This window comes from Primulina huaijiensis, chromosome 12 (assembly GCF_012295235.1).
Source record: "Primulina huaijiensis isolate GDHJ02 chromosome 12, ASM1229523v2, whole genome shotgun sequence".
Lineage (NCBI taxonomy): Eukaryota > Viridiplantae > Streptophyta > Magnoliopsida > Lamiales > Gesneriaceae > Primulina > Primulina huaijiensis.
The window spans coordinates 1874990-1902947 of NC_133317.1; the positions used below are offsets into that span (position 1 = coordinate 1874990).

Genomic DNA, 27958 nt, shown 5'->3' on the forward strand with positions numbered 1-27958 from the left:
ATCACTTGCCATTATTTATTCAGATTTGTCGTGGGAATTTAATGCAATTTAATAAAAACTTACTCATACTTTTTTACCGTATTCGATGTCATGAAGAGGGTAATTGAGATCATAACAAACACATCAAGGGAAATGTAAGTAAAAATAAAAGGGGCATAATTTTGTTTTCAGATAATATGTAAATTTATATAATTCGGTTGCGTTCAAATTTGTCATTTAATTTAATTTAAACCAGTAAAGTTAAGGACAAAGTTTTCTATTGTCGACTAGAGACGTTTTCAAGCAGGACCAAGGAAAAGTAAGGTTGGGCTACTCTTGGTTTAAGCCCAAATTTTGATAATATCAGGCCTTTTTTTGCAAGGCCAAATTGTTTACGAACTCTCCAATTCCCATAGGCCTCTGTTGGCCCAATTAGGTTGCCATAAATTTGCTCGAATATATTCCTATCTAGGGTTACTTCCTTCTAATTCTCTTGCACTTCGGACCCTTGAGAGCTTGAAATGGCGCCGAAGCAGACTACCCCAAGAGCTACCCGTAACCCGGAAGTCATCCGCGGGATACGAAAACACTCTCGATCTGTAACCTACCACAAACGTGGACTCTGGGCTATTAAACAGAAAAACGGGGGCAAATTCCCCCACCACGAGAAGGCGGCGGCCCCCGCTCCCGTGGCGGAGAAGGCCCCGAAGTTTTACCCGGCTGATGACGTCAAGAAACCGCTCTCCAACAAGCGCAAACCCAAGCCTACCAAGCTCAGGTTATATTAAAGATTTTTCCTTTCAGTCTAGCTTTTCAACTAAGATTTTGTTTTTTGCTGATAGTTTAGTGGTCTTTTCTGGATTTAGAGCAAGTATTACTCCTGGGACTGTGTTGATTGTATTGTCTGGAAGGTTTAAGGGGAAAAGGGTTGTCTTCTTGAAGCAACTTTCTTCTGGCTTGCTCCTTATCACTGGTGAGTAAATATTTTGAAATTTATATCCTCTATGTTCCCTCATTTCCGTAGCATTATTAATCTCTACATACATTTTATCGAGGTAATCATTTTTTTGGTATCATAATCTGTATATGATGAATAGTAAAAAATTGTTCTTTGCAATGTAGATATGTCACGCTGTAACTGTTTTTGATATTTTGAGTTTGTGACTGTCAGTTTTTAGAAATTTTGTTGTTTTCGTTTATCCGGAGTTTCTTTTTGGCTTATCAGTGATTAATTAGAATTATATGTTTGAAATTGGCATTATCTGGAACCGGAATTTGATCTTGGGAGATACTTTGGGTATTCATTTTCATTAGCATTCCCATGACATACAAAACCGGTACTTTTATTGAGGTCACACATTTTTTTATTGGATGATGATTCCATAGGTCCATTCAAGATCAATGGTGTTCCTCTCAGACGTGTGAACCAGTCATATGTTATTGGAACATCCACAAAGGTTGATGTTGCTGGGGTAAACTTGGAGAAGTTTGATGACAAGTACTTTGCCAAACAAGTTGAGAAAAAGAAGACGAAGGGGGAAAATGAATTCTTCGAGGCAGAGAAACAGGTAAACTTTTTAATGAATTGCCGGACTGTTATTCTTTGCTGTTATCCCCATCTAATGGTGTAAATGGTCCAAACATGTAGGATAAAACTCCACTCCCCACAGAGAAGAAGGATGATCAAAAAGCTACTGATGCATCTTTGCTAAAAGCTATCGAGTCTGTCCCTGAATTGAAGGCTTATTTGGGTGCAAGGTTCTCACTCAAGGCGGGCATGAAACCTCATGAGTTGGTCTTCTAGAGGAAACACTTTCTTTAATCAGTGGTGCCAAGTTTTGTTACCCTTTGTTCACCTTTGTGTCTCCTAGAACTTACGCTGGAAGCCTTGTGAGAGTGAATTTGAATTGTTACGGGCATCTAAGTTTTACTTACTTGGTTTAAACTTTTATGTTGCATCTGGTTTTTCATACTGAAGTGATTAGTGAAATTTCTTCTGTAAATTATTTGTTTTTTGAGGTTTATTTGGTTTTTGTATGAATTATATTTCTTGACTTGGTAGACATGTCCGACAATCAAGTTTCAGTGTCGTTGACTTTTAGCTCATTTCGCACCATGGTCCAAGTTTGGGAACAGGTCTCTAGTTAACAATCCTGCAAAGAAAAAAACAATCGAGTCTCGGTTTTGTTATATTTCCCTTTTTCCCCTCACTGCATTTCACATATGGATGCTTGATGTCATATTTCAGATACATGTATGTAAATCTGTGGCTTAACTCTTATGTTGTAATCGAATGTTAGTTTCGATGACTTGTAACTCATCTCACGTCAAGGTCCAAGTTTGGAACGATGTCTCGAATTTGAGAACTACTCTTAACAATTCTCTCCATGAAAAAACACATTCGCATTTGTTCTATTCCCCTTTTCTCCCCTCGTTGCATTTCACATATCGATGTGTGATATCTTATTACAGATACACGTATGTAAATCTGTCTTATGTTGTAATCTCAATTTTTGTATCATTTTCTTGGGTGAACTCGTTTCAAACCCTTGATTTTTTTTCATGTGTTACCCTTGATTTTGTTTTCCTGGGGATCTGCATGATATTAGAGCTTGTTTAAAGGTCAGATTTGAGCTTGAATAATTGTTTGGATAAGCTCATACGTAAAATTTTCCCTATCGAAAATGAGCTGGAGCTGATCAAACCAGGGATAATTGATTCTATTTGATTTATGATACAGCCTTAAATTTGATCGTTATGATAGCTCACAAATAAAAATATAATCTTTTCGTTTTTTTTAATTGAATTTGATTGAACCAAGAGGAGGGCGACGCATTTTTTCCATCTGTAGAAGATAGAACAGAACTCAAGTGATACACGCACTTTAACAGATCTGTATGTATTTCTACAGTCAGTTATTTACAAGCAAGCCATCATTAAGCCAATTTCTCATTACCATAAAAGCTTCCTCCGCATCTTCATCTTCTTCAGGAGTCAGAGGCCTGTGACCAAACCCGTGACCCCTTCCTCCAAAAATGACCATCTTTGATTCCTTGTTACTCGTCGAAATTTCTTCCAAAACGTCTGTTGGACAAAGTGCGTCATTGTCACCTGCGATTAACAGTAGAGGCACCTTTATATTGCCAGCAACAGAAGAGTCTATCCTCGTGCCATAAAATGAGACCCCCGTTCCAAAATAGGACCCCTGATCTTGTGCTAGAACATCGATAACCCGACCACCTCCAAAGCAAAAACCAATGATTCCAAGCTTGTTTGAAATTCCAACAGTCGCAAATTCATTAAACATCCATTCGGCAGATGTTAATACATCTTTTACCATGCGCTGTGGCTCCTGCTTACAGATCCATTCTTCTAACAAATCCTCTGGCCTATCTTTTCTCCATGGATCCCCATTAAACAAATCTGGAACTAGAACACTGCAAAGAATATATATTAAAAAGAATCAGAAAATGCATTAATGCCACCATCCAATTTCCGTTATTTTTTTAACGTGAGGAGTCAAGAGCCTACACAATTGATTCTGTGAGAAACATAACAAGCTTTAGCTGAACCGAATCAAAAACAAAATCAGAACGAGAAAAGGAAATGGTTTTACTTGTAACCATTGCAGGCAACACGGTAGGCAAAATCTCTGGTGGCGGAGTCTTCAAAACCTAAAATATCAGACAAGAGCAAAATCCCCGTTCCATTATTGTTCTTCACCGCCCTGAAAAGATAAGCTTGAATACAGTCTGCTTCATTTCCGATGGTAAGTTCTGTTCCATTCACTAATTCACAGGCTTCATCCACGAGGCTCTCTTCTACTTTCACTTGACTGCAACGTACTTTGAACGTATTGCTTTTACACATCGGAAAAGACTGCATCATCTTACGCCATGGATACAAATTGCTTTGCTGCACAACTGAAGCTTTATAGTTAGAAATCTTCAAATTCCTGAGACAGTAGTTGCTTTTGCACCCATCAGAACTTCTAATTCAATCCTGTTTACCTATGCTCCCTCCACATTACTAACATGACAATTTCTCCCACATAACTATGGGAGGGAGCCATTCAAAGGTGTGATCAAATCACCATAAATCGCGACTACCTGAACTAATGATCGAGGCAAGAACTCTTTTTGGGTTGGTAAAAATTACAAAGTAATGTTATAAACGAACCAAACTCAAGTAATCGAAATCTAACTTCAATTCTTGGAATCGTTGAATCTTTACTAACAAAATTTGAAAATTCAAACATCAACCTAATGCATTCATTAATAATCATGTAGGTTTGTCATAAGCGTCGCCAAAAGAGTGGAAGTAAACAGCTGAAACTTACAGGGAAGTGAAGACAATGAGCTTTAGGGGACGGCGGCGGCGGCAGCAGCAGCTTAAAACTCGGTGGAGCAGAGGAAACCGGAGAACCCATTTGACAATATTTTTACGGCCAAATTGTAACAATCAGCGAGGAAGATGCAAATACTTGTCCTTTTTTCTTCTTTATTTATTTATTGAAGATAAGCAAGATAATGTAATTGTGCAACATTCGTATGAAAATATCTGTATAGTAAAGGATTTTCAGCCTCAATTTGGTTCTGATACTTTTTAGGTGGACTGCTGTAAAGACTGATAAATTTATTGGAGGATATATAAAATGTTCAACAAAGCATTAAATTTTCTGTTCGATATCATTTTGTACAATAAAACAATGAAATTAGTAATTTGTGATGTCAAAAATATGTAGGATATTTTCAATATTTAAATTTGAAAATATAATGTATGTGTATAATATTTAGAAAGAAGCCCAGAAATTTATCCAAAAACAAGAGGCCCCAGGATCAGAAAGAACCGAAGCCCAAAAGAACAAAGCTTCCAGAACCGAAGCCCGGAACAACCTGAACCCAAGCCTAGCCACTCGTCGTCACCAGCGTCCAGCGCCCAACTGCTCTTCACTGCTGCCAATAACTTTTCGGTTCGATTACACGGCGCGTCGGTCAATCTGATATATATTATCTGTGTCATCGTTGCTACTTTTGGTTTTAATTTCTCAGGAATTCATTTTGTGGTTTGTCTTGTACAAATTTCTGATGGCTTCCCTCTTTAAGGTAATTCGCGTTTTTTTCCCATCTAATGCACTCTCTTTAACTATTTGAGGGCATTATGCAGCACTTGCAGTATCGAAATCCAATTCGCAGATAGGAATTTTGAGCTTTTTGTTTGTTCGTCATAAAGTGTTGTGCTTTATTATGCTTCACGGAATTTTGCTTTGATTTTCACCCAAACCTCACGATTTTTGCGCGGTTTCTTTTGATACAGTTTTTGATTTTTTAAATTTTTTATATTTTTGGCATTTTGATACTGCACGGTATAAGCTTCTAGGTTCGTCCATTATCTCTTGCTAATTTCTGTTGGGAATTTGTGAGGTAGTTGATCATTCAGCAGTAAATATGGTACCACATTCTTCAGAAATTGTACACGGTTTACTTTTAACTTCTTGTTCTTGGTGCGTAGTCAATTTGAATTTACTATATTTATTGTTTTAACATTGCCTTAGGATCAGAACAAGATATCAGCTTATCGAGATAGGAGGTTTTCCGGGACACAAGAAGAATTTGAAGAGGTTCTGTTAAGCTCGACCACAGTTTATGTTGGAAACATGTCATTTTACACAACAGAGGAGCAAGTGTATGAGCTATTCACTCGAGCTGGAGAGATTAAGAAGATAGTCATGGGTTTGGATAAGAACTCTAAAACACCATGTGGATTCTGCTTTGTTGTGTAAGCCTTTACATTAATTGATAAACTCTAGTTCCTTGGGTATTAGTTGCATACGGAAAGTTTTTAACCATTTCCTTGCTTTGCTCATCTGAGAACTAAAAAGTGACATCAGATGTGTTGGAAGTTTTTTAAATTGATTTCATCTGTTTCTGTGCTGCTTTTTTTTTTAATGGTTATTTTTTAGAAAAGTTGTGACTGACCCCAATGAATTGATCGATGCATTGAAAATTCGGCTGTTTTGTGGGTTTCATTGGACATGGATCATTATTTAGATGAATAACTATTAGTTGGTGATACTTATGGGTTTTACCTATTTTTGAGCACAGGCCACACATAGATACCAGCCTACAGTCTTTCTATGGTTCACAGAGTTCATACACACATTTTCATAGCATATGATTAAGTTGAATTATGTGCCAAATGTTGGGTCACTTTTCTTCACAATTAATATATCGATATATTTATGAGTATATGCCGTCATATACTTCTTAAAAATATTTTCTCTGGTAAATGTTGAAGAAAATTCCTTTCTTTTGTAGTAACACCAAGAGTAGCAATTTTGTCCAATTCTGATATCCTATTTCTGCTCATTTATGTCTTCCGTCTATATAGCTAGATGCTAATTTATGTCTTTGAGGTGATTTAAATCACAGATTAATTTTTTCCATTTCTGTTATGTAGCTTTTAAGTTTCTCTAATACTTGATTGCTTTATGTTGTTAATCCCATACTCTTTGAGATAAAACGATATGGGAGGCTGTTTTATATCATTCAGTTTCATAATTTCATGTTGGAACCTTGTGCTTGTCAGGTACTACTCCAGAGATGATACCGAAGATTGTGTGAAATATATTAGTGGTACAATTCTCGATGATCGTCCTATTCGTGTTGATTTTGATTGGGGGTTTCAAGAGGGCAGGCAGTGGGGTCGTGGCCGAAGTGGTGGGCAGGTGATACAAATAAATTTTTCTTCACCCTCCTAATCACTTTAGAACTAATTGATTCGTTTTACCAGGTAAGGGATGAATATCGGACTGACTATGATCCAGATATCCTTTTAGCCTATTGTTTAGAACAACTATTCTTTCAACTTCTTAAATTTTTGGATTCATGCTTGATTTTATTTAGTTGAAATTATTATTATTCTGTGCAAAGATTTTTTATTCTTTGAATTCCGTGAGAAGTACTATGTATTTTTGAGTTGAGCATTACTATATTGGAGTTGACGGAACCATTAACCAAAATCGGAACCGTCTCTAAATAATCAAAAGCAAAATCATTTTTTGATTTTTGTTCCTATAAATAAAATTAGATCCAAAACTATGTGAAATCGTAACTGAAATTGTATTTTGGCATAAGTTCTAGGGTCACGAGGATAATTAGACGACCTAATTTGTGCAATTTAAACTGCTTAATTTTCAAAATTAAATTCTAACCATATTTTTAATTCTTGTTTTAGTGAAATATAAAATATTCGTAAAAGTTTGTGATAAAATTATCGAATAATTTAATTTAATTTGTTTCATTACCTCATGAGATATATTGTTATGGTTCCATCGTCTATTAGAATTGGAATAATTGGTTTTGGAAATGTGATCAGACTTATATTATAGTTCTGTCGAACAGATAGCTTAAAGCCTTTATCATCAATACCATGTCTTACTGGATTTTTTAGGCGCCGTCCCTTCCCTTTCTTGATTCGCCTTTCGCCGAGTTGTGTTCTGTGGACTCTTCACTTCATGTGGTACCAAAATAAAATCTTCCATTGGGTGCATCGTGCATGAAATCTTGTTTTTGGCTTGTATATTGGTTGACATTTTTATGACATATAGGAAAAAGATTAAGAATATCCATAGTTATACTGTTATTTAATATCTGTCTGTAGATAAATGACATGAAATTTTGTTAGTTTCCTTGATTTATCATACGTAGGGGTGGTTACGGTAAATTAGTACAAAAAGAGTTGGAAGCACAGAGGCAGCTAGTGGATTATGGTTCCAGTTCATTTCCACCTTTTATGACACCTGACTGTAAGTAGGCATACAATTTTAAAATCGATTTACTTGGCTTCAATCACAAAACTAAAGGTCCTCAATGGATTCTTTCACTTTGTGTACACAGAACACACATAAAATCTCCATTTCCTAAAAAAAAAAAAAAAAACACACACACACACAATTGAAATCTTCTGTATAAATATTTAGCCACAGTTAAAAAATATTTTTTCCTGATGGTCCTTGAGTGTGATTTGCATTTGCTTATGGATGCATAGATATTGAAACCCAGTATGTTCGTCATCTTGCTTGTAATACTGAACTGCTGAAGTATATGTTGTTCATACATGTTTGGAGTTTATACTTTTCTGTAGGATATATTTTATGACTAAAGTAAAATCTATGAACTCTACACAAGGGTACATGGTATTTGGATTAGTTAGTGGTTGTATTTAATATCTTCGAGGATTAGCTACATATTGGTGTTTATTTAATCTTTGTATCTATGAATCTACTGCACTTATTTCTAACCTTCAACTTTTGTAGTTGGTGGACATGGTGGAAACTATTATCAGGGGCGACCTCACCGCCATGGCAGAGGTATTATTCTCGTTGAGGCATAGACTGTCTTTGTCGTCTTGTATAAAACTCATTGGTTGCTGCCATGCTTTGAAAAAACAGATTACCCTCGTAAACGACACCGGGAAGATGACCACGGGGTTTCAGAGTTCTCAAAGAGAAGGTCAGATTATGTATACAGGAGAATTCCAGAGCATGAATCCAGACCTGTGAGTTTTTGTTGTTAATAGGACAATACTTTTTTAACCTTTATATATTACTTAAAATCTCGTTCCAAAACTGGGGTTTTGCATTTTAAGAATCAACAGAATTATGGGGAAAACGTCCGTTTCTGGTCATCATATTCCATTGTCATTTTTATTTTCAGGAGAAAAACCCACGGTTTCGAGAAAGTGGTGATTCTGATGACGATGAGGATGAGGAGGATCCTAAGAAGCTTTCTTAGGAACTTTCGGCAGCTTGTATGTGAATTTAATTGTCTAAGAACATATATCTCCTTGCTTCGATATAAAAGTTGTGGTCACATTCCAATACAAGTCTCACTGGCCTTTTGCAATTCTCCTTCACAATATCTGTATCGCAGAGTAAAGGTCCATGTTTCCCATCAGTATGCGAAGGGTGAAACAAATTCCTCTATATTACAATATGCAGGGTTGTTACAAGTCTCCTCAGACTTCTTCGGCAAAAAACTCTTATAAAATTGTCTGAGATGTCAAATTTGTGAGACAGATCGGCAAAAAATATTAATTTTTCATTTTAGATATAGATCGAATCAAATCGTCTCACGAAGACCTACTCTTTCTTGGCATGATATAACTGACTAGTATTGTCATTTTATTTTTTCAGAATCTAGAGCTGAGGGACATAGTTTAATGCTAGTACTTTAATTATAAATATTTAATCAATCTAATCTAATCACTAAAAATGTGACTTGGTCATTTTTAGTCATTAGATGATAGTTTCTTAACTAAGAGAGTTCGTACATGATGGAACCTCACTTTCAGACACGTTAATTCTTCTATGTTCTGAAGTGTTTGTTTCTGGTCAATGAACTAATTCTTAGGCCATTCAATTATCTCATCTTTTTTGACTTAACAACCAAAATAAAGACCAGTTTTTTTTTTTTTGAAATGAATAAACAACTTTTCGCCCGATCAGGCCTTGTCAACTCATCAGTGAAGATTCCGAACTCTAGCGTGAGAATTCGAAAATTCAAATTCCATTCTTTATAAAATATTAAACTTTGATCCAAAAATATATATTTCGTTAACGTAATGCGACACATCAAATAATGATTGTTAATATTAATAATAACAACAAATTTTCCTTCAAATGACTAATCATGAAATCGGAATATTGATGTTTCGCTATCACGAGACTTTTTTTATGAATTATGATGGTGATGGTATCCAATGCCAAAAAAAACAATAACAGAAAAATAAAGAAACTAGAGAACAAGAAACACATTGATAAAATAAACTTTCTTTTGTCTTCGCCTCAATGGGAGCCAGTGCAAACAAACAATGAACGTTGAAAAAGATTACTTGCATAATTGCTTGCTTAAATTTGCACTTGAGATGGTTTCCGGGTCCTTGTTCCCACACGATTTTATTTTGGTTTTTTAGTTAATTTAATCACCGCAAAATTACATTATTAGTTAGTATCCTAAAAATAAAACCACCCCTCTCCCTCACCACCTACTTGTGTCTCTTACCCTCAAATGCTATTCCTGCCTCTCTGGTTTTTTGCTGACTAATCAAGAAAAATAATATCTGGGTTTTGTTAAAAATTCAAGCTTTGCTTTTGCCGAAATGGGGAATAAGCTCATGTGCATGCATAAGAAGGATATCAAGAATGGTGGGATTGGATCAAGAAGTAAAAGGGGTTCTTTGTCGAAGAGGAAGGGTGCAACAGAGGAGGAATTGCTGCACAGACAAGCGCTTGCTATGGCTATTCAGCAGCATCAGCTTTCTCAGAGATTTGAGAATGGGTCCATGTCTAGGCGAATTGGATCCACCAGCTCTCGCCGCCGCACCGCCAATTTATCTGACCCTTTTTCTAATGCCCCTGCTAATAATAAACATGTAAAAATTTTATATTGTTTGTAGTGCCTTGCGCTTGTTTTTGCTTCTTTTGAAGTCTGAGCTGATTTCCTTGTTAATTTACTGATACTTCTGCGGCTGGATTTTGTTTTGAATTTGGTTGGCCACGATTAAGATCTAAAGGGAAAAGGTTGAGTTATTTATGATATCTCTTATTTTGTATTTAATTCTTTTTGCCGTACATAGAAAGTGTGGCCAAGATTTCAAAGGGTGCCAAAAGTTGGGATTTATGGACTTTTTCGTTGAGAAAATAGAAAGGTGGTTCTTATTTTTAGGCCCGATGAGTCTTTTTTGGGGTATTTAATAAACCTTTGTGCAAAGGGCGGTTTGATTTTTATATGGTTTCTTGTAAGATTAAAGATGTGCCACAACTCCATTCTGAGTGACTTATCACTTGTTAGTTGGCTGGTTAGGATATTTTTGCAAGCATTTTCTCTAGACGAGCACGACCCCCTAAATACCTCCTTTATTAGGGATCATCCTTTTCATTTATTTTATAATTTATCTAATGATCAAATGTTTTTTCACTCGTTCACAGTTACCAGATTTTTTGGAGAATCTCAAAACGAAGAAATTTGTTTTGGTACATGGTGAAGGATTCGGAGCTTGGTGTTGGTATAAAAGTATTGCATTACTCGAGGAATCAGGGTTATTTCCTACCGCCTTGGATCTAACAGGATCTGGTATTGATCTAACTGATACAAACAAGGTCGCCACACTGGCAGAATACTCAAAACCATTGATTGATTTTCTGCAGGAATTGTCGGAGGATGAAAAGGTAGGAAGTACTTGGAATTTATAGTTGATTAATTTCAGAGTCCACTTTTAGTTTCTGTTAACAGGCATTGGATGCAGTCCGCGTAACAGGTGTGTCTTTGCAGGTAATATTGGTTGGCCACAGTAGTGGAGGTGCTTGCATTTCCTATGCATTAGAGCATCTCCCGGAGAGGATCTCAAAAGCCATCTACCTTTGTGCTACAATGATATCTAATGGGCAGAGGCCTTTTGATGTGTTTGCTGAAGAGGTGTGTTTAAAGTTCTGTCTCAAAGTTTCTATTCTCTGTGAAGTAGCTTGATGCTATGTCCTAAATCACTGGAACATTGAACTCATAATGAATCTGGAATTTCACAAAATTTCGTTTTAGATTTCCACTGACCTGTGAGAAAATAATTCAAACTTTGTCTGTCTCCTTCATAGAAAATGAACATGTTGGTCTCCATTAAGTAAGCTTTTATCATCTGTCATGAACTGTCAGCGAATTTCCCCATTTCCATTTAGCTTGTTTTGTGGACTACACCCTGCTTTTGTGGTATTCATTTTCTGTTATTTCGTGCATTTACATAATTCTCTTGCAGCTTGGTTCTGCAGAACTTTTTTCACCTGAGTCGAAGTCTCTAATTTATGGCAATGGTAAAGACAATCCTCCAACGGCATTCATGTTTGAAAAACAGCAAATGCATGGGTTATATTTTAATCAATCTCCTGCTAAGGTAAGTTCACATCCATCGTACTATTTTTTTTGGGAATCTTTACTTTTAGGAGTTTGGATCATATTTAAGACTTGTGAAAGATTTACTTAGCAGTACATAACGTTTCTTCATTACCCACTCATTTTCATTTAGCGATTTAGTATGATGATCTGTTGTCTCTTTTATGACTACAACCACGAACAGGTATATGTCGTTATAGCTTAGTGAAATCAGAATAAAAGTAATTAGAGCTACCTCTGGGTTGGATATGAAGTAACTTAACGGCTCTATGTAACATGGTCTCTGATAGGAACATAAGAATATAATCAGTTTGTGTATTGAAGAATGTAGCTTAGAAATGTACTTTATGAAAAAGAGTTTTTTAGTTGCTTTTTAAGAAAAAAGTAGAAGCAGTTTTGTAAAACGAAGTCTTTTTGTAGAGAAGTTGGAGCTTAAGTTTTATATTTTCTTGATCATTTCTGGAAATAGTTTTTGTCCAAATGCAAGATTTAAAAAAAATAAATAACGCTTTTCTTGTCTTGACTTCTCGATCCAACCCCGCTCATAATCTTAAAAAACAATTGCCTATGTCATTTGCTTTTAAAAGTCTACATTTTTTTTTCATATCAGGCATACCATAATTTGTTTGGCATTGTTGAACCTGTTTATAAATCCTTTGTTTTCCTTTAAATATGTATTTTAACTATGAAACAATGAAATGTAGACAAACTTCAAGTTTTGACATCTTTTATCTTGTAATCTGGAATACTAGAATTCATCTTGTCAGGTGCATTTTGAATTTGACTTAATTTGGTTGTTGTAATGATTGTTTAACGCAATCTAAGAATAGGAAGTATATGATTTTTTTCTTGTCACTTAGACCAACTGCATTATTTTATTATCTTGTTCCAGGATGTTGCTTTAGCAATGGTTTCCATGAGACCCGTTCCTCTTATCCCCATGATGGAGAAACTGTCTATATCAGCAGAAAAGTACGGAATTGGACGTAGATTCTACATTCAAACGCTGGATGATTATGCCCTTTCACCAGATGTACAAGAAAAGCTTGTGAGAGAAAATCCACCAGAAGGCGTCTTCAAGATCAAAGGCAGCGACCATTGTCCTTTTTTCTCAAAGCCTCAGTCTTTACATAAAATTTTGCTTGAAATTGCCCAAATTCCGTAGGAACAAACATATTTTTGGTATAGATGTTTCCGGAGATTCTTTCTGTAGCTAGGGGGTGTACTATATGTTAAGCAATATGTTAAATTTAATATATATGTGCATACATACATATATATATAGAAAATGATACGACACAGTTTAAATTATTTGCTGTTTTCCCCTTTTTTTATTTTTTATTTTTTATTTTTTATTTTTTACTTTGGTTACAGAGTGCGTGCTTGATTCTACTCACATGAGCTACTACCACACGACATATGAAAAAAAGATGCAAGTAAATGTTACATTTTGGGCAAATTTTATGCTAAATCTGATGAAGACGAGAGAACAGCTCAGTTCTCACGATATATTGTCAACCATTTGTGTTGTGGTGGAATTTAAGTAGCCTTGATCATGTGTTGAGCACCTTTTTCAAATGCATATGAGATATTAGCTGTCTGAACCCAAGCTGATATTTCGTCCTTATTTCATTGATCGCAGTGATCGTGGTTGCACAAGCTGAGTTTTACAACCTCAAAGTGTAATTTGTGGTTCCAAGGAAAAAAAACGAAGAAAATAAAAATAAAAAATACTATAATTCTTTCCTTAAATCTCTCTTATGTATACAGTACAAGTATCTTATTTAATTTAAAACATCAGTTTTTGTTATTTTTCTGTGTTATTTGCCTCCATTTCTTGCTCTCCCTCCTCTTTAATCTCTTCCAGCAACTTGTCAAGAAAGCCTAGCATGGTCTTCAAACTTTTCTCATCTGGACAGCAAGAAAATAATGTTATTCATTTGGCAATATCTGTATGTAGTTTGACAGGAAAAAAGTTACGAAATACTTCACCAAATCTTGGAAAAGTGTGGCCTTTGGGATGATGAATCACCACAGGATCGACAAACTCGTTCAACAGCGCAATACTGTAAGGGTTCAAGAAATCTGTCGCCCCTGTGTCATAATACAAGTCAATTGTAAGTATGTTTTCTCGAAGTAAAAAATCTAGTTTTACAACTCTTCAACACTTTCCACGAGTTGAGTAATGCAATAAATTTTAATGGGATTAGCCGGCTGTCTATGAAAAGAGACAAAAACTTGTGTGAGACGGTCTCACGGGTCGTATTTGTGAGACGGATATCTTATTTGGGTCATCCATGAAAAAGTACTACTTTTTATGCTAAGAGTATTACTTTTTATTGTGAATATGGGTAGGGTTGACCCGTCTCACAGATTAAGATCCGTGAGACGGTCTCATATAAGACTCACTCATGAAAAGATTTAAAAACGGCCGCTTCACCACAAATCATTGGAGAAGCAGACAAGGTTTGATTAAGACAACATATTCAACCTATGAGATGCACGGATTTGCATTGTGCCGGCGCTGGATAAGACTTTTCAGCCACCGATCGTTTCTGGAACTTTCCTGCCCCAATTATGACCACAAATTTGATCTCGGGCACCTTTGTGAGAGCCACACCCTGCAACTCAGATCCACACTTAATTGCATTTCACCCAAATATCCACATCAAAAAATAGATAAAAGCTGACACCGGACTTACATTGGCTTGTAATCCAGGCAGTGCAGCAGATAGGATTCCTCCCTGAATTTTTGCAACGCAAATGTAAATTAGATTATATTCGCCAGACACTTGACTATGATGTTCGTGTAAATACACATGAAAATACCTGTGAGAAGCCAAGAAGTCCATCAAACGGTCCATATTGAACCATGCAATCTTCTATGTAATCAAGACACTCATCAAAATCTTGGTATTCGGTAAAATCCTATAATTCCATCCCCAGGAGAAAAACAGAAACAATATTTTAAGCAATCAGCAATCCAAAATCCCATGTCATGAATGAGAACAAAAGAAAACAAACTAAATTAGTGGCAAAACCACGGTTTGCAAAAGCCAAAAAACTGACCTCGTTGTACGCGAACCACTCGTAATACGGAGGATCGAAGATTCCTTCGACCCTGGATTCTCCCCGACACGGAAAAGGTCCGTCAACAAAAACAAGATCCATTTTCTGTAGAACAGATTCCGACCACTTGGTCGTGAGTTGTTTCTTGATGATTTCTCCGCTGGTCCTAAACCCATGCAGGCATAATACTCTGAGCCTTCTTTCGCTCTTGTCTCCTTTAACTTCAGTACTTACCGTAGTCATTTTATTTAACTGTCTGTTTAACAATCTTGTTTCTTCTTCTTCTTCTTGATACTTTTCTTCTTCTCTATATATATACACACACACACGAACGCGAAAAGCATTAAATTTTAAACACGAGCTAGGTATCCTTTTTTTTTTTGTTCAAAAAGGTTGGTTTACCTGTTGCTAATATTGATGTAATGAGAACTCCCATATATAAATTAGGACACGACCTATGCGACCATTTAATAAATTAACACTAGCCGCGAGTGAACATAATAGTTCTTTTATACATAAAATACTAGCAAAGATGCATGTAATCTGTAGAAAAAATGGAAATTAAACGAGTGTTTTTTTATATTTTAAAATAAAATTCATGAATTTTTTAAATTGAATGGTAGGAGAAAATTATATAAGTAAGTAGAAAAAGAGAAATGTTAGAATATGGAAATATAACATATTATAAATATATAGATAGTCACTATGAGCATATATTATATTATTAATTTATTATATGAATATCTTTCAAATTAAAAGGTTGAAAAAATGTTCCCATCCCCTCCACCTAACTTGCATTGAAGCGCCTCAAAGGCCATAGATCATGCGCTTAATTAATTGCGATTAATTCAAGGCCTATATATGTCTGCACATAGCTAGGCGATTCGGTATTGCATGACGATTGAGCAACATGTCGATGATAATAAGAAACCTCCCAAAATTAAATCATTTTTTTTTATTTACCTAAGGATTTACTTCTTTTTTTAAAAAAAATTATTTGCCGGTAAATTGTATACAAACTCCTTGTGAAATCTCAAAAGATCAGCTAATTAACTTTCTTTGAAAAATAAATAGATATTTAATTCCTTATTTTTTTAAAAAAAAAAAAATTCTCATGGACCCCTATAAATATATTAATATGATCGTCTACAAAATAATTTTCAGTCATACTTTATGCATTCAATTCAAAATATAATCAATACAAATGAAAATAAATCACATTATTTTCTTATATTTTATTTTTTTAGTCAAGCTGTGATATTTTAATTTTATTTTTCTTTGATCATATTATAATTTTATGTTACAAAAACCATTACATATTAACTGTAAAACATTTAATGTATGATTTTAATGAAATTTTCGTATATTGAAACATATAAAATGTGAAACACATTTCGGAAATATTAAAATCGCCTACGTCTAAAATAATGAAATTGAGCTTATTTTAGCTTTTTTTTTGTTAAAAAAAAAAAACAGGGTTTAAAATCCTATTTTTCACTTGAGTTGTCAACTATATATTTTGAGATTTCACAATACGGTTGTATGCAATTCACCATTTATTAATTGTTGGCCAATTTCATATAGTTGGACCGATCAAGAGTAGATCCATAATAAATATTATACAGCAATTGAATGGTCCCATTACCATATTGCTGAAGGTAATCCTTGGAGGGGTCTAAGTAAATTAAACGAGATGGATTCATAGAATTATCTAGGTTACATTATATATCCAGTACTGATCATCAAGAAAAAGACATTATGCTGTACTTCCATGCCTCCAAAACGATACAGTTTGTCAAATACTACAATGGAAACACTCGTATGTTATTCGGGACAATCAAGGCCGCGGAGAAATCGACTAGAAGAGGAACAAAAATTTAAGCATAAATATTACATAGGCTTAATTTCATGCATGCATGTAAAGAATACTACCCGAGATGAAGAGTCGGCTCGTCCGGAACAGGATAGACCGATACAGTCTCCATCATATTCAATTGGAGCGCGTTGCTTGTGAAATATGACTGGATGCTATAGTCTTGCCCAGCAGGCATCATGCTAAATTGCCGGAGCCTCTCATTTTCTGCTATCTGAAATTTTTCAGAAAATAAACATTATAGAATTCCTATTACGTATCTTCTAATTTGATTAAAGCCATCTACTTATTCAATCATTTCGATTATTGCACTCCATAACAAGAATCGTCTTCTTTAATGTTTGCATGATTAACATTACCTTTGCCCTGAGACAGGCATTTTCCTGCTCCAGCTGAATTTCCTGTCGTCGGAAAAAAACAGGTTCCACAAATTAAATAGATGGTCATCACGAATTCGTCACGAGGACTACATTTGTAAAAGGGAAAAATCTATATACTGAAGAAAATTACCCTCTTGTGCAAAATCTCAGTTTCCGCCAGTATCATTTCATGCTGTTGGAGCAAAACAATAGCATAAAGAATTAACAAGAAAAAGCGTGATAATTGATTTCCTGTAATTATTTATATATTATACCTTCTTGGCCCTGATTCTTGTGATGCCTCGCTCAAGCCTAGTTTCGAGCTGCTTCAACTCCTTCACATTCAACGACCCCAAACCCTCACCCAAAAGATGCCTACGAAAGAGTACGCATGCATGTAAAGAGTTAGCATGCTACAATAAACTACATTTACACTTCATTAACAAAACCTTTTCCAAAAAAATCCATTTTCTTTATAAAAAAAAAAATCGAAATATTTTTAAAAGAAAAGCGCACACACATTTATATTCGGCTTTTTCTTGGATCATATATTCTTTCCTGCATGTAATTACAATGGACGTATTAGATTAATACCTGTCGGAGTTCTGGAGCATCTGTATTTGGTTGTGCATCTTCTTCGATTCTTGTTGGTAAAACTGTATTCAAATTCAAATAATAAGAAACAACCACAAAAAAATCCGTCAGCATATTTCATACAGGCGACTGATGAATTTTATACAAACAAAATCCATACACTTCTACAATAGATGAAAATACATACATACAACATACACACATTTGTGCGATGAAAATAGCCTGGTAGTTGGATCAGATATTGACTGCAATCCGAGCTTTGTTGAAGACAATTCAACAAATACAACATACACACACACATTTCTTACGAGGTGCTCATATATATAAGTTAAGGTTTTTTCAATATTTTTGTGATAATATTTTCTTGTCTATATATGTCAAAAGGCTTGGTCGGTTACCATAACAAATATCCAAGCACATGCATGCATTTCAAACTGATCACTTACTTGAGCATTGATCTCTTGAGTGGTATATGCATTTGAGGAATCTGCTGTTGACTTTTTGTACCTCTCTATCGTTGACCTAATGCTGCATACATGTAATAGTATATTGCACATATAACTAGTAATATACACATACATCATGATTTCAAACATAATATATATATATACAGGATGCGTGCAGAAATTATACAAGAAAATCTCGATGTTTTACTTTCATGGTTAAAACAATTAGTTCATAAATAATTGGTTGTAATATAACATCTTAACCATTTTTACACATGGAACCAGTTTTTATCATGCATTTCTATTAATCATTCTAAAGTTTATAATTTTTTACCTTTCCTTTTAATATAGATATATATGGAATATGAATATATTATAATTATTAAATTTGAATGTCAATTACGTATCTTACAATTTTTGACAATTTAATCATTTTCATCGTTATTATTAATGTGACACTACACATCCGAGACACCACTTTGTCATCAAGTCATCATCATGTTAACACCATATCAACAATATACAGAAAAATGACCAAATTGCAAATAAAATGAAGATGGATATTGAAATTTTAACAATGTAAATGACCTAAATTACAAAGAGACGNGATATTTGGCTGAGCGGAAATAATATCATCTTTTAAAAAAGTTCAAATTTTGCTTGTAACAAAATATCTGACCAAGAAGTGGGCTTATTTCTTAACCACTTAATTGATTAGTGTTCAGATATTTTATATATACATTGTTTTGATAAATTCTGAATTTTAGGGGGAACAACGTTCCTATAGTATTCTTTATGGACATGGTTGATTTCTTTTTATTTGTGATTTTATAAAATTAAAATCTTATAATTGCTTACATTCGGTGATGCAACATTGTGAATTGGAAGCAAGCAAGCTAGCTAGCCCTACTTGCGTATTAACTAAATATTAAAGAGGGTGATTAATTATATTTGGGATGACATTTGCACTTGAAAGAATAAATTTAAAAAAATAGTTAATAAAAGATTGTGTGTTGTACTACAGTTGTCATATATATATATATATAAAATTTTTGATGTGTTGACATACTATCGACTATCTGTGTCCACCACTGAGGTGACAGTCACCTAATAGATATACAGTTTTGATATGTTTCATCACGTCCAACAAGTGAATGACGTCTCAGCGGTGGACATAAAGGTAGAAAGACATAATATATATATGTGTGTGTGTGTAGACTAAGATACATGAAACTGGAAAGACAGAGAACCTTAACCTAATGAGTGTTGTAGACCTTTATCTTTGTAAGACATGCAACAGTACTTCTGCTGTAGATAGATACTTTGTGTTTGGAAACATGAAGGAAATATTTGAAGATTTATAGTGCTAGATTGGGTAAGCATTGGAACTATAATCCCAAAAATGAACTGCTAGTTTTGAACAACAAAAACGTGAAAGAATCAGAAGTACTCTACTGCTGTTATAGATATTTGTGTCTATTTGAAGATTTATAGTGCTAGATTGTCTAAGCTTTGGAACTATAATCCCTAAAATGAAATGCTAGTTTTGAACAACAAAAACGTGAAAGAATCAGAACTCGCACCGTTTCTACTGCTGTTATAGATATTTGTGTCTACTATTTTATATGCAAATATTGAACTCTACCTTATGCATACTTTACATATAGTCCAAGAAAATATATATTTTTTATATATGTTACACAAAAACGAATTAGACTATATATAACTCCAAATTGATATTTAAGTAGTGATACACCAAAGGGTAAGATCGAAACTTTAATGCAGGCATCACACGCCTAATGAAAACCATGCTTTCGTTTAATGTACGTATAATATAGATGTTAATGTTGTATGATTTAGGCTGGCAGGTAATTAGTAACTCTAGATTACTTAATTAACACCAATTAGAATATTGAAATTTTAATTAAAATAAAGATGTCGTTCCAACCAAACTAGTAATGTGTTTAGATCACATCAGGACATGCAATAGTTATGATTATGTATTATCGAAGAAGGAAGAAGGAAGAAGGAAGAGTTGTGAGCATTACTTATTGTTGGCATACTCGTAGACTCGTCCACGGCTAGAGAAAACTATCAGTGCAACTTCCACATCACACAAAACTGAAAGTTCATAAGCTTTCTTCAGCAGACCATTTCTACGCTTGCAGAATGTAACTTGTCGATTGGTTTTGTTTTCAATCCTCTTGATCTCGATCTTTCCTCGTCCCATTTCGCAACCCTAATCAGAATATCAACGTGATTTAAATTTCTTGTCAAAATTTTGTTAATCAATTGATAATACTTCTCAAGGACCGGAAAATAAATGCGCACCGAAGATATATCACAGAAAATTTGAGTTAGAAAAGACTATTTATATCTACACACACACTCATAGAAAAGGCATTTCTTGAATTTGCACGTTAACATGGTAAAAGTTCTGTCTTTTTCTCATCCCTGGTCAAGAAGCTCATAGATCTCATGATTACGAATACAAAAAATTAAAAAATGACAGGACAATGGTGGATTATTAAAGAAATTAAAGCCCATGACTTTGACTTTGATGTAATGATAAAAAAAACAAGGAAATAAAAGGGATGGTAGAGAATCACCACATCATGGAGGGGACTAAGATTTTATTCGATCTCTCAGGAGAAGATTAGCTAGAACAGAGGGGAAAAATGATGATTTTTTTGAAGGGAAACATTGTAGCTTTAAGAAAGACGAAGTATGCATAAAAATGTGATAAAATGGTGTGAAAACCCATCAAGATTTGATCTTCTTCTTCTTCTTCTTTGTACGAAGAAAGGATTTGAAACATACTTTTATTCATATAATTTTAAGCAGTTATTGGGAACCAAAAACCATGAATGAAAACGAAATCTTCCATGCAAGAAAGCTTGAATTTTTATTTTTATTTTCTCTTTAGCTCAGATCTATGCTTAACCACTGAATTGCAGTAAATTTTGCACAAATAACAAAGATAACATTTGAAACTGTGCCCTAATGCATGAAGTGGAAAGAAATTAAATGAAACCTCAAGTTCGAAAATAAAAAAAAGATGTTCCCCGCTTAAGTTAACCATCATGATCTGAATGACACACAAACCTGGCTTCTTCGGAAAATATTGCTATTTCCCGGCGAGTTGAATAATTTCTAAGCTAACATGAATTTCAAGGAACTCCTCCCCTCCGACTTAATCACAGGCTCTTGTTCATTGATTAATGTGACCCATAAATATATATTTATCTCTTTCTTTCTTTGTATATGGTATGAGAGAGACTTAGAGATTGAGCTGGCCAAGAAAATGACTTGTTTTCCAGATATGCACCATGCGTGGTGTTGTGGGCTAGCCATTTTCAGCAGCTTTGCAGTGGACAAACTCACCAAAAACTGCAACTTTTTTAGCCAATGGACCATTGTGCCCTTGCAAAATGCTTCTCTCTTTTACTTCTACTTTGTAATGTTCAACCACTAAAAACAATATAATTTTGTTTTGAAAATTATACTATCATTATATGATCAAAGTTAGGAGTTAGCTTCACCACATAATTGCCAATCCCCTTTCAATGCTAGATATATAGTATGAGTTGAGCGAGCTAGTGATCTAGTTTGACCTCATCACGAGCTCGATCGATCATTATCGAGTTTTTTGAACTTTTCATAACGCAGGCTTTATGTTTGCTATCATTATTTCCTTGTATATACAACGTATTACACAATATATATTGGTCAAGTACTCTAATAATTATACACAACACAGTTCGAATTTGACTCGAAAATTCATAAATTAACCTTGATATGGGCCATCTAGCTAGTTTGGAAAGCTCCCATGGAAACTAATGATTTATGTGGCTAACTAATGATGGTGTGAAGTCCTAACTAATACGTATATGTTAAATCAGTGTTTCGACAGATTAGGGTTTGGTGCAGTCCACCTAGAGTTCACGTTGGCACTATATATCTGACGGGGAGATGTGAATTAATCGATAAAATCTAGCCCAATTTGTATTCAATCTGGAAATTTCCTAATTTGTGTAATCAGTCCGGTCCGTTACGTTGACCAAATGATGAGTTTTAATTTATTTTTTTTAGATTTCAATATTTTTTCTGTAATTTATACACTTGAAAATCAATTAAACTTACTTATAATTTTTATTTAAAATAAATCGGTCTAGCCTGAATCCGACAAGATCTAAATAATTTTTTCGAGATAGGATGAAAACATTTTATGGAAAAATAAAAGATGAAGAAGAAAAATAAAGTTTGTAATAAAGACAATGGGAACTGGAAAATGATTTTCAACGTTGTTATAATCAGAACATTTTAATTGAGTTGCGTAACAGTGTCACGTTGCATTATTTATAGTGGATTTGATTCCACAGCATTAATATGAAAGCCATTTTTTTCTAAAATTGGTTCCAAGACAATTATCAAGTCAAAATTTGTTGTACATATCAATCTCTCTTCTATGATATAAAGTTTGTTTATTTTGTGTTTTTGCTTATATAAACATTCAAATTTAGGTTTTGGTAATGTAAGTCAGGTTGTGTTGAAGCTTTCTACTGTTTTTTAAATGAAGTGACGTCTGACACATGTCAGTATTTCTCGGTGTCGCATCAACATTTTATTGATCCGCGTCAACAATCAGACAAAAAAAGACAAAAAGTGAAAACACAAATGTGCATCAAAAGCCCCAGAGTCAGCTTGCTACTCAAGATAAATTGTCAGAAAATAAGTTTACAGCAAAGATCTTGATGCCAACTATCCCAAATTCAGTTATGAAAATGATGCAACTTTAGTGTGTTGGTGCGTGTGTGTGTTCTAGTATACTTTTCATGTCTTATCCAAGAGTACCAACACATTGATGTATTGAAAACCTGGGACATTGCAAATCTGTGAAAAGAATATTCATATCATTTTGTGTACGTCTTGTTTGCAGATGAAGAACATGCAACAGACGAGGGGGGGTCTGATCCAATGAAGCCAATTTGAACTCAGTACCATTTAAAATCTAATCAACATTAAAAACATCTTGAGGCTAGTAGTAGGCTCAAAGTAAGCTTATAACCCTTCAATCGCTAAATGTAATGGCTACTAAAAGCTTCTTAAGTTCATCTAGAAGTTAATATTCAACTAATCGAAGTTTAGCAAGAACAATAAATGACCCGATCTTCAATAATCTTGAACAGGATAGCAAATTGTCTCGCTTAGAACTTGGGAAATCTAAAGCTATGTGGAATTCAACTAGAGTTCGTCAAGAACGAAAACTGGGACGAAATCTTGGTTCTGGTAAATAAAAGTTTCCGTCTTTTCCATTAAAACAACTGGTATAAAAGATTACACAATCAAAACTTCGAGTTTGAAAAAACCCTGAAATTGATAGAAGCGAAAACGAAGCGAAAAGGAGCGGCAGACACTGCGGAGAGACGAGACTCGTGTTTCTACTAATCTTTTTATTCATTATTGCGTAATTCTCCTTTCTCCGGTTTCTTGTTTTCTGCTACTTTAGTTACATTAATTAATATAAAAACTGTCAAGCATAGTTCGTGTGTTAATTAGGGGGAAATTTGCCAAATATCTTTGGTAAGTATTAATTATATGAGGAGTTTATTTTTTTTAAATAAATAATTAATCGAAATTAAAAAACAAAAAACTCCGTTAATCAGCTGTCGTCGGCAACGGTTTAAAGGGGGAGTATTTTTTTAAATCTTCCGCAACTCTTTCTTATTTCTTCAATTGTATTTGAACCAATTATTTAATTTAAAAAAAATTGATCTCCTCAATTAATTTTTAAATTCTATTTTTTTAAAATAATAATTGATCAAAATTATTTTACAAAATTTCCAGATTTTAAGAAACATGAACTCGTGAATTGTGATGTCCTCCAAGACACCACTGTGTCAATGTGGAATACTAATCCAAATTCTTATTTCTCATTCTAAAATCTCGGGCGGCACCGCACCTCGAGTAAAATTATTGGAGGCCGAATTATTAAGAGACCCGGTCACGTCATAAAATCCAGTCATTTGCTAGTGCAATTATCTACGATGAAAGAGTTAATAGCAGATGGAATTACTTATTTGTCCATTTCAAGGCCACGATTTCTTCTTGATCACATCTTCAATTGTGATTTGGTTCTCTGCTTGTTTACTAAATGTGTCCAAAATTCATTTCAAAGACTTTTATTTGGGACAAAAATTCTTGTAAGACGATTTCATGAGTCAATTTTATTAGACGATTCTTCCATTTGGGTCAACTCTGAAAAATTATTATTTTTTATTGAAAATATGAACAATATTAACATATTTCACAAATAAAGATTAATTTGATCGTCTCACAAAATAACTACTTTTTTTGTTATCCATCTCTTCAACTGCTTCTTGAAATAATTACTGTGCAATTAGTTCACTTTCATTATTATGTGACATTTTTGAATTTCAGTTCTTTTGGACGCATTTCAGTATGTCAGTTAATTTTATGTTGATTTCTCCAAATCTATTATCTATTACTTATCTATTATCTATTAACTATTATTATTATTATTACTTATATAAAAGAGCCGATGTTTTTAGAATTGTGAATTGTCTTTTTTTTTTTGAAAGGTGAATTGTCTTTTAAATGCTTCATTAATTAATAGATTTTAATTAATTATTAATATTAATTCAAGAATATATATGTTTTCTGCTTTTCCATAGTTATGGTAATAAATTGTTAAAAAAAACAAAGAAAGAAAAAAAAATGATTGATGAAATGTTTATGGAAAAAATAACTAATTATCATGTTGATCCATACTTACACCGAGAGTAACACTCTTTATGTATTTTGTATAAGATTTTCATGTGAACATATCACTAAAACAAAAAATAACTATGAACCCTCCATTATTTGTTTTGTGTTGAGATATTCACTCGAATATAATATACAAAATTAACATTCTTGGAATAACATATAATAAACTATTTATAAATGTTGAAAGTGAAATATAGTAAAAATCTATGTGAGGAATGTCATGTCTTTTTTTAGGCCGAGTTTGGTCCAAATTGGAGTCTAACGGGCTTCGTGGCCACGTTTACTTTGGTGTACGCTGACATTAGGCAAATTATTGATTTGTGATCATTAATTCTTGTACTATATTATATCTAAAGTTGCTTACCACTTAAATTATCGAACTTTTTTTAGCAATCGAAATATTCGACATTTGGTAATATTTTGTTTCACCGTTGAAACATACACATTTATTAATAGATAGATGTCTTATGTTTTGATTAAATTTTTAGAAGTTGTGTATATAAATTAAGATAACATTATCTCTATTTTTGGGATAGAATTAAGTCCGAGTCTATCATATTAATGTGATATATCATAATCAACTCAATCAATGCATTTGCCAATGATATTGCTTCTAATTAAAATTTAAACTAAATATCAAGAATCATTTATCTTGGATCACAATCAAACGTGGGATATTCTATTCAATTCAATCAATTGCTTCTAGAGTGAGTCTCATGTGAGACCGTCTCACGGATCTTAATTTTGTCGGTAGAAAAGTCAACTTGCAGCCTAATTTGAAAGGAAAAAAAACGAGGTTGGCCGCAGGAAATTTGAAGAGGAATTTTCTTACGCGTTTTTAACGCGTATTCACACTGACAGAGGCTCTATAAATAGAGCTCCATTCCTTCATTCTGATATCATCCCTTTTTCGAGTTTTCTCTCATCTTATAGCATTCTATAATATTTGTGAGGTGTTTGTTCTCCTGTATTAAGAGAGTGTGTGTTCTCTTTGGAAACACAGTGAGTGAGTTGTACACCACAAAATATTAAAGTGGAAATTCTTTTCATCTTGCCCGTGGTTTTTACCCTAATAATTTTTAGGGGTTTTCCACGTAAATCTCGGTGTCCAGTTTATTCTTTATTTTCGGGTTTTATTATCTCAAATTCCGCACGTGGGACCAACAAGTGGTATCAGAGCCTTGGTTTAAAATTTCTTAAAATTCTGAGTATGCTATGTGGTTGCAGTCTAGACTGATCTTCCACATCAGAAAAGATTTTTTGAGATTTTTTATTTAAGGCGAGATTATTTTGTCCAGTCTACTAAAATTGTTGTAGACATAATGGCGGGAAGGTACGAGATAACAAAGTTCAACGGAAGCAATTTTATGCTGTGGAAAATAAAGATACAAGCAGTTTTAAGAAAGGAGAATTACTTGGCGGCTATTGGAGATAGACCGGTGGAGATTACGGATGATGGAAAGTGGAATGAGATGAATGACAACGCTGTTGCCAATCTACACTTGGCTATAGCAGACGAAGTTTCGTCAAGTATCTCTGAGATAAAAACAGCCAAAGTTATCTGGGATACTCTGACAAAGATGTACGAGATCAAGTCCCTACACAACATGATTTTCCTAAAGAGAAGGCTTTATACTCTTCGGATGGCGGAATCTTCATCTATGACCGACCATATCAACACACTGAATATTCTATTTGCCCAACTCACTACCATGGGGCATAAAATAGGGGAAAATGAACGTTCGGAGCTTCTACTTCAAAGTCTACCAGATTCATATAATCAACTTATCATCAACATAACCAACAATATTCTTATGAGCTTTCTAAGATTCGATGATGTCTTAACTGCGGTTCTCGGAGAAGAAACCCAGCGCAAGAATAAGGAAGACAGGTTGGTAATCTCGAAGCAGGCAGAGGCTTTACCGATGATAAGAGGAAGATTTATGGACCGTGACTCCAGTGGGAGCCAAAGACGAGGTAGATCAAAGTCAAGAAGTAAGAAGAAAAATATTTACTGCTTTAAATGTGGCGGTAAAGGGCACTTCAAGAAAGAGTGTACGAGTATCGAGAAGAGTTCTCAAGGAAATGTGGTCAGTACTTCAGGCAGTGGTGAAATTTTATTCAGCGAAGCAACAACTGTTGTAGAAGGCAGACAAAAATTTTGTGACACATGGATTATGGATTCAGGAGCGACGTGGCACATGACGTCTCGGAGAGAATGGTTTGATCATTATGAACCAGTCTCAGGAGAATTTGTATTCATGGGAAATGATCATGCCTTGGAAATTGCTGGGGTCAGTACTATCAAAATTAAAATGTTTGATGGCACCATTCGCACCATACAGGAGGTACGACATGTGAAAGGACTGACGAAAAATCTTTTGTCCTTGGGGTAATTGGATGACATCGGGTGCAAAACTCGTATCGAGAAAGGGATCATGAAAATTGTGAAGGGTGCGCTTGTGGTTATGAAGGCGGAAAAGGTTGCTGCAAATCTGTATGTACTTTTGGGAGAAACACACAAAGAGGCAAAACTAGCTGTTGCATCAAATGGTTCAGTAGAAGAATTAACAGTGTTATGGCATAGAAAGCTCGGGCATATGTCAGAACGGGGGTTGAAAATTCTCTCAGAACGGAAGCTGCTGCCGGGACTTACAAAAGTGTCACTACCCTTTTGTGAGCATTGTGTTACCAGTAAACAACACAGATTAAAATTTGACACTTCTACTGCCAAGAGCAAAAGCATATTGGAGCTGATTCATTCGGATGTTTGGCAAGCACCGATTGTATCCCTAGGAGGAGCGAGATACTTTGTCTCGTTCATTGATGATTTCTCTAGGAGATGTTGGGTGTATCCGATCAAGAAGAAATCAGATGTTTTCCAGATCTTCAAAGATTTCAAAGCGC

At 34.4% G+C, this 27958-nt stretch overlaps 6 protein-coding genes across 13 annotated transcripts; 3 read left to right on the top strand and 3 right to left on the bottom strand.

Moving 5' to 3' along the window:
- Positions 1 to 451: 451 nt before the first annotated feature.
- LOC140990737 (large ribosomal subunit protein eL6-like) lies at positions 452 to 1985 on the top strand. The gene is made up of 4 exons (XM_073460578.1): positions 452 to 757; positions 846 to 952; positions 1366 to 1547; positions 1628 to 1985. Exons 1-4 carry the CDS (start codon positions 501 to 503, stop codon positions 1781 to 1783), a joined length of 702 nt encoding a protein of 233 aa, XP_073316679.1. The 5' UTR covers positions 452 to 500; the 3' UTR covers positions 1784 to 1985.
- Positions 1986 to 2829: 844 nt separating this feature from the next.
- Positions 2830 to 4593, bottom strand: LOC140989573 (uncharacterized). Of its 2 annotated transcripts, none has more exons than XM_073458832.1 (3): positions 4319 to 4593; positions 3596 to 3902; positions 2830 to 3416 (listed from the first exon to the last, which is right to left on the bottom strand). In XM_073458832.1, exons 2-3 carry the CDS (start codon positions 3865 to 3867, stop codon positions 2891 to 2893), a joined length of 798 nt encoding a protein of 265 aa, XP_073314933.1. In that variant the 5' UTR covers positions 3868 to 3902; positions 4319 to 4593; the 3' UTR covers positions 2830 to 2890. The 2 variants fall into 2 exon arrangements, with proteins under 2 accessions (XP_073314933.1, XP_073314932.1); XM_073458831.1 differs by having other exon boundaries at positions 3596 to 3894; positions 4319 to 4592.
- Positions 4594 to 4683: 90 nt separating this feature from the next.
- Positions 4684 to 9157, top strand: LOC140989571 (nuclear cap-binding protein subunit 2-like). Of its 7 annotated transcripts, none has more exons than XM_073458827.1 (8): positions 4727 to 5450; positions 5534 to 5757; positions 6568 to 6706; positions 6772 to 6805; positions 7685 to 7786; positions 8297 to 8350; positions 8432 to 8538; positions 8697 to 8918. In XM_073458827.1, exons 1-8 carry the CDS (start codon positions 5427 to 5429, stop codon positions 8772 to 8774), a joined length of 762 nt encoding a protein of 253 aa, XP_073314928.1. In that variant the 5' UTR covers positions 4727 to 5426; the 3' UTR covers positions 8775 to 8918. The 7 variants fall into 7 exon arrangements, with proteins under 7 accessions (XP_073314931.1, XP_073314929.1, XP_073314924.1 ...); XM_073458829.1 differs by having other exon boundaries at positions 4741 to 5084; XM_073458828.1 differs by lacking the exons at positions 6772 to 6805; positions 7685 to 7786 and having other exon boundaries at positions 4698 to 5450; positions 8297 to 8538; positions 8697 to 8790; positions 8913 to 9095.
- Positions 9158 to 9778: 621 nt separating this feature from the next.
- On the top strand, positions 9779 to 13216 carry LOC140990478 (putative methylesterase 12, chloroplastic). Its single transcript, XM_073460189.1, has 5 exons — positions 9779 to 10413; positions 10970 to 11209; positions 11313 to 11456; positions 11788 to 11922; positions 12814 to 13216. Exons 1-5 carry the CDS (start codon positions 10141 to 10143, stop codon positions 13084 to 13086), a joined length of 1065 nt encoding a protein of 354 aa, XP_073316290.1. The 5' UTR covers positions 9779 to 10140; the 3' UTR covers positions 13087 to 13216.
- Positions 13217 to 13532: 316 nt separating this feature from the next.
- On the bottom strand, positions 13533 to 15316 carry LOC140990479 (uncharacterized). Its single transcript, XM_073460190.1, has 6 exons — positions 14991 to 15316; positions 14751 to 14849; positions 14624 to 14665; positions 14413 to 14542; positions 13914 to 14015; positions 13533 to 13832 (listed from the first exon to the last, which is right to left on the bottom strand). The coding sequence occupies exons 1-6, from the start codon at positions 15231 to 15233 to the stop codon at positions 13729 to 13731; spliced, it is 720 nt and encodes a 239-aa protein (XP_073316291.1). The 5' UTR covers positions 15234 to 15316; the 3' UTR covers positions 13533 to 13728.
- Positions 15317 to 16669: 1353 nt separating this feature from the next.
- Positions 16670 to 21477, bottom strand: LOC140990386 (agamous-like MADS-box protein AGL11). Its single transcript, XM_073460065.1, has 9 exons — positions 21368 to 21477; positions 20311 to 20501; positions 18263 to 18344; positions 17817 to 17878; positions 17498 to 17597; positions 17374 to 17415; positions 17223 to 17264; positions 16923 to 17077; positions 16670 to 16848 (listed from the first exon to the last, which is right to left on the bottom strand). Exons 2-9 carry the CDS (start codon positions 20490 to 20492, stop codon positions 16815 to 16817), a joined length of 699 nt encoding a protein of 232 aa, XP_073316166.1. The 5' UTR covers positions 20493 to 20501; positions 21368 to 21477; the 3' UTR covers positions 16670 to 16814.
- Between the last annotated feature and the right edge of the window lie 6481 nt (positions 21478 to 27958).

Excerpts from the sequence above, each read along its gene's own strand:
- LOC140990478 (XM_073460189.1), top strand. The coding sequence starts at position 10,141 with ATGGGGAATAAGCTCATGTGCATGCATAAGAAGGATATCAAGAATGGT. Across the intron at positions 10,414-10,969 it reads CCCCTGCTAATAATAAACAT|TTACCAGATTTTTTGGAGAA; the intron begins GTAAAAATTTTA and ends ACTCGTTCACAG. Across the intron at positions 11,210-11,312 it reads AATTGTCGGAGGATGAAAAG|GTAATATTGGTTGGCCACAG; the intron begins GTAGGAAGTACT and ends GTGTCTTTGCAG.
- LOC140990737 (XM_073460578.1), top strand. The coding sequence starts at position 501 with ATGGCGCCGAAGCAGACTACCCCAAGAGCTACCCGTAACCCGGAAGTC. Across the intron at positions 758-845 it reads CCCAAGCCTACCAAGCTCAG|AGCAAGTATTACTCCTGGGA; the intron begins GTTATATTAAAG and ends TTCTGGATTTAG. Across the intron at positions 1,548-1,627 it reads TCTTCGAGGCAGAGAAACAG|GATAAAACTCCACTCCCCAC; the intron begins GTAAACTTTTTA and ends CCAAACATGTAG.
- LOC140990386 (XM_073460065.1), bottom strand. The coding sequence starts at position 20,492 with ATGGGACGAGGAAAGATCGAGATCAAGAGGATTGAAAACAAAACCAAT. Across the intron at positions 17,598-17,816 it reads ATGCTCCAGAACTCCGACAG|GCATCTTTTGGGTGAGGGTT; the intron begins GTATTAATCTAA and ends ACTCTTTCGTAG. Across the intron at positions 17,078-17,222 it reads ATGCCTGTCTCAGGGCAAAG|ATAGCAGAAAATGAGAGGCT; the intron begins GTAATGTTAATC and ends GAAAAATTTCAG.
- LOC140989571 (XM_073458823.1), top strand. The coding sequence starts at position 5,427 with ATGGTACCACATTCTTCAGAAATT. Across the intron at positions 6,707-8,296 it reads GTGGCCGAAGTGGTGGGCAG|TTGGTGGACATGGTGGAAAC; the intron begins GTGATACAAATA and ends CAACTTTTGTAG. Across the intron at positions 8,539-8,696 it reads CAGAGCATGAATCCAGACCT|GAGAAAAACCCACGGTTTCG; the intron begins GTGAGTTTTTGT and ends TTTTATTTTCAG.
- LOC140989573 (XM_073458831.1), bottom strand. The coding sequence starts at position 4,408 with ATGGGTTCTCCGGTTTCCTCTGCTCCACCGAGTTTTAAGCTGCTGCTG. Across the intron at positions 3,895-4,318 it reads CTCATTGTCTTCACTTCCCT|CAAAGCAATTTGTATCCATG; the intron begins GTAAGTTTCAGC and ends TCAGTTGTGCAG. Across the intron at positions 3,417-3,595 it reads GTTGCCTGCAATGGTTACAA|TGTTCTAGTTCCAGATTTGT; the intron begins GTAAAACCATTT and ends TATTCTTTGCAG.
- LOC140990479 (XM_073460190.1), bottom strand. The coding sequence starts at position 15,233 with ATGACTACGGTAAGTACTGAAGTTAAAGGAGACAAGAGCGAAAGAAGG. Across the intron at positions 14,850-14,990 it reads AGTGGTTCGCGTACAACGAG|GATTTTACCGAATACCAAGA; the intron begins GTCAGTTTTTTG and ends ATGGAATTATAG. Across the intron at positions 13,833-13,913 it reads CCACACTTTTCCAAGATTTG|ATGAGAAAAGTTTGAAGACC; the intron begins GTGAAGTATTTC and ends CTTGCTGTCCAG.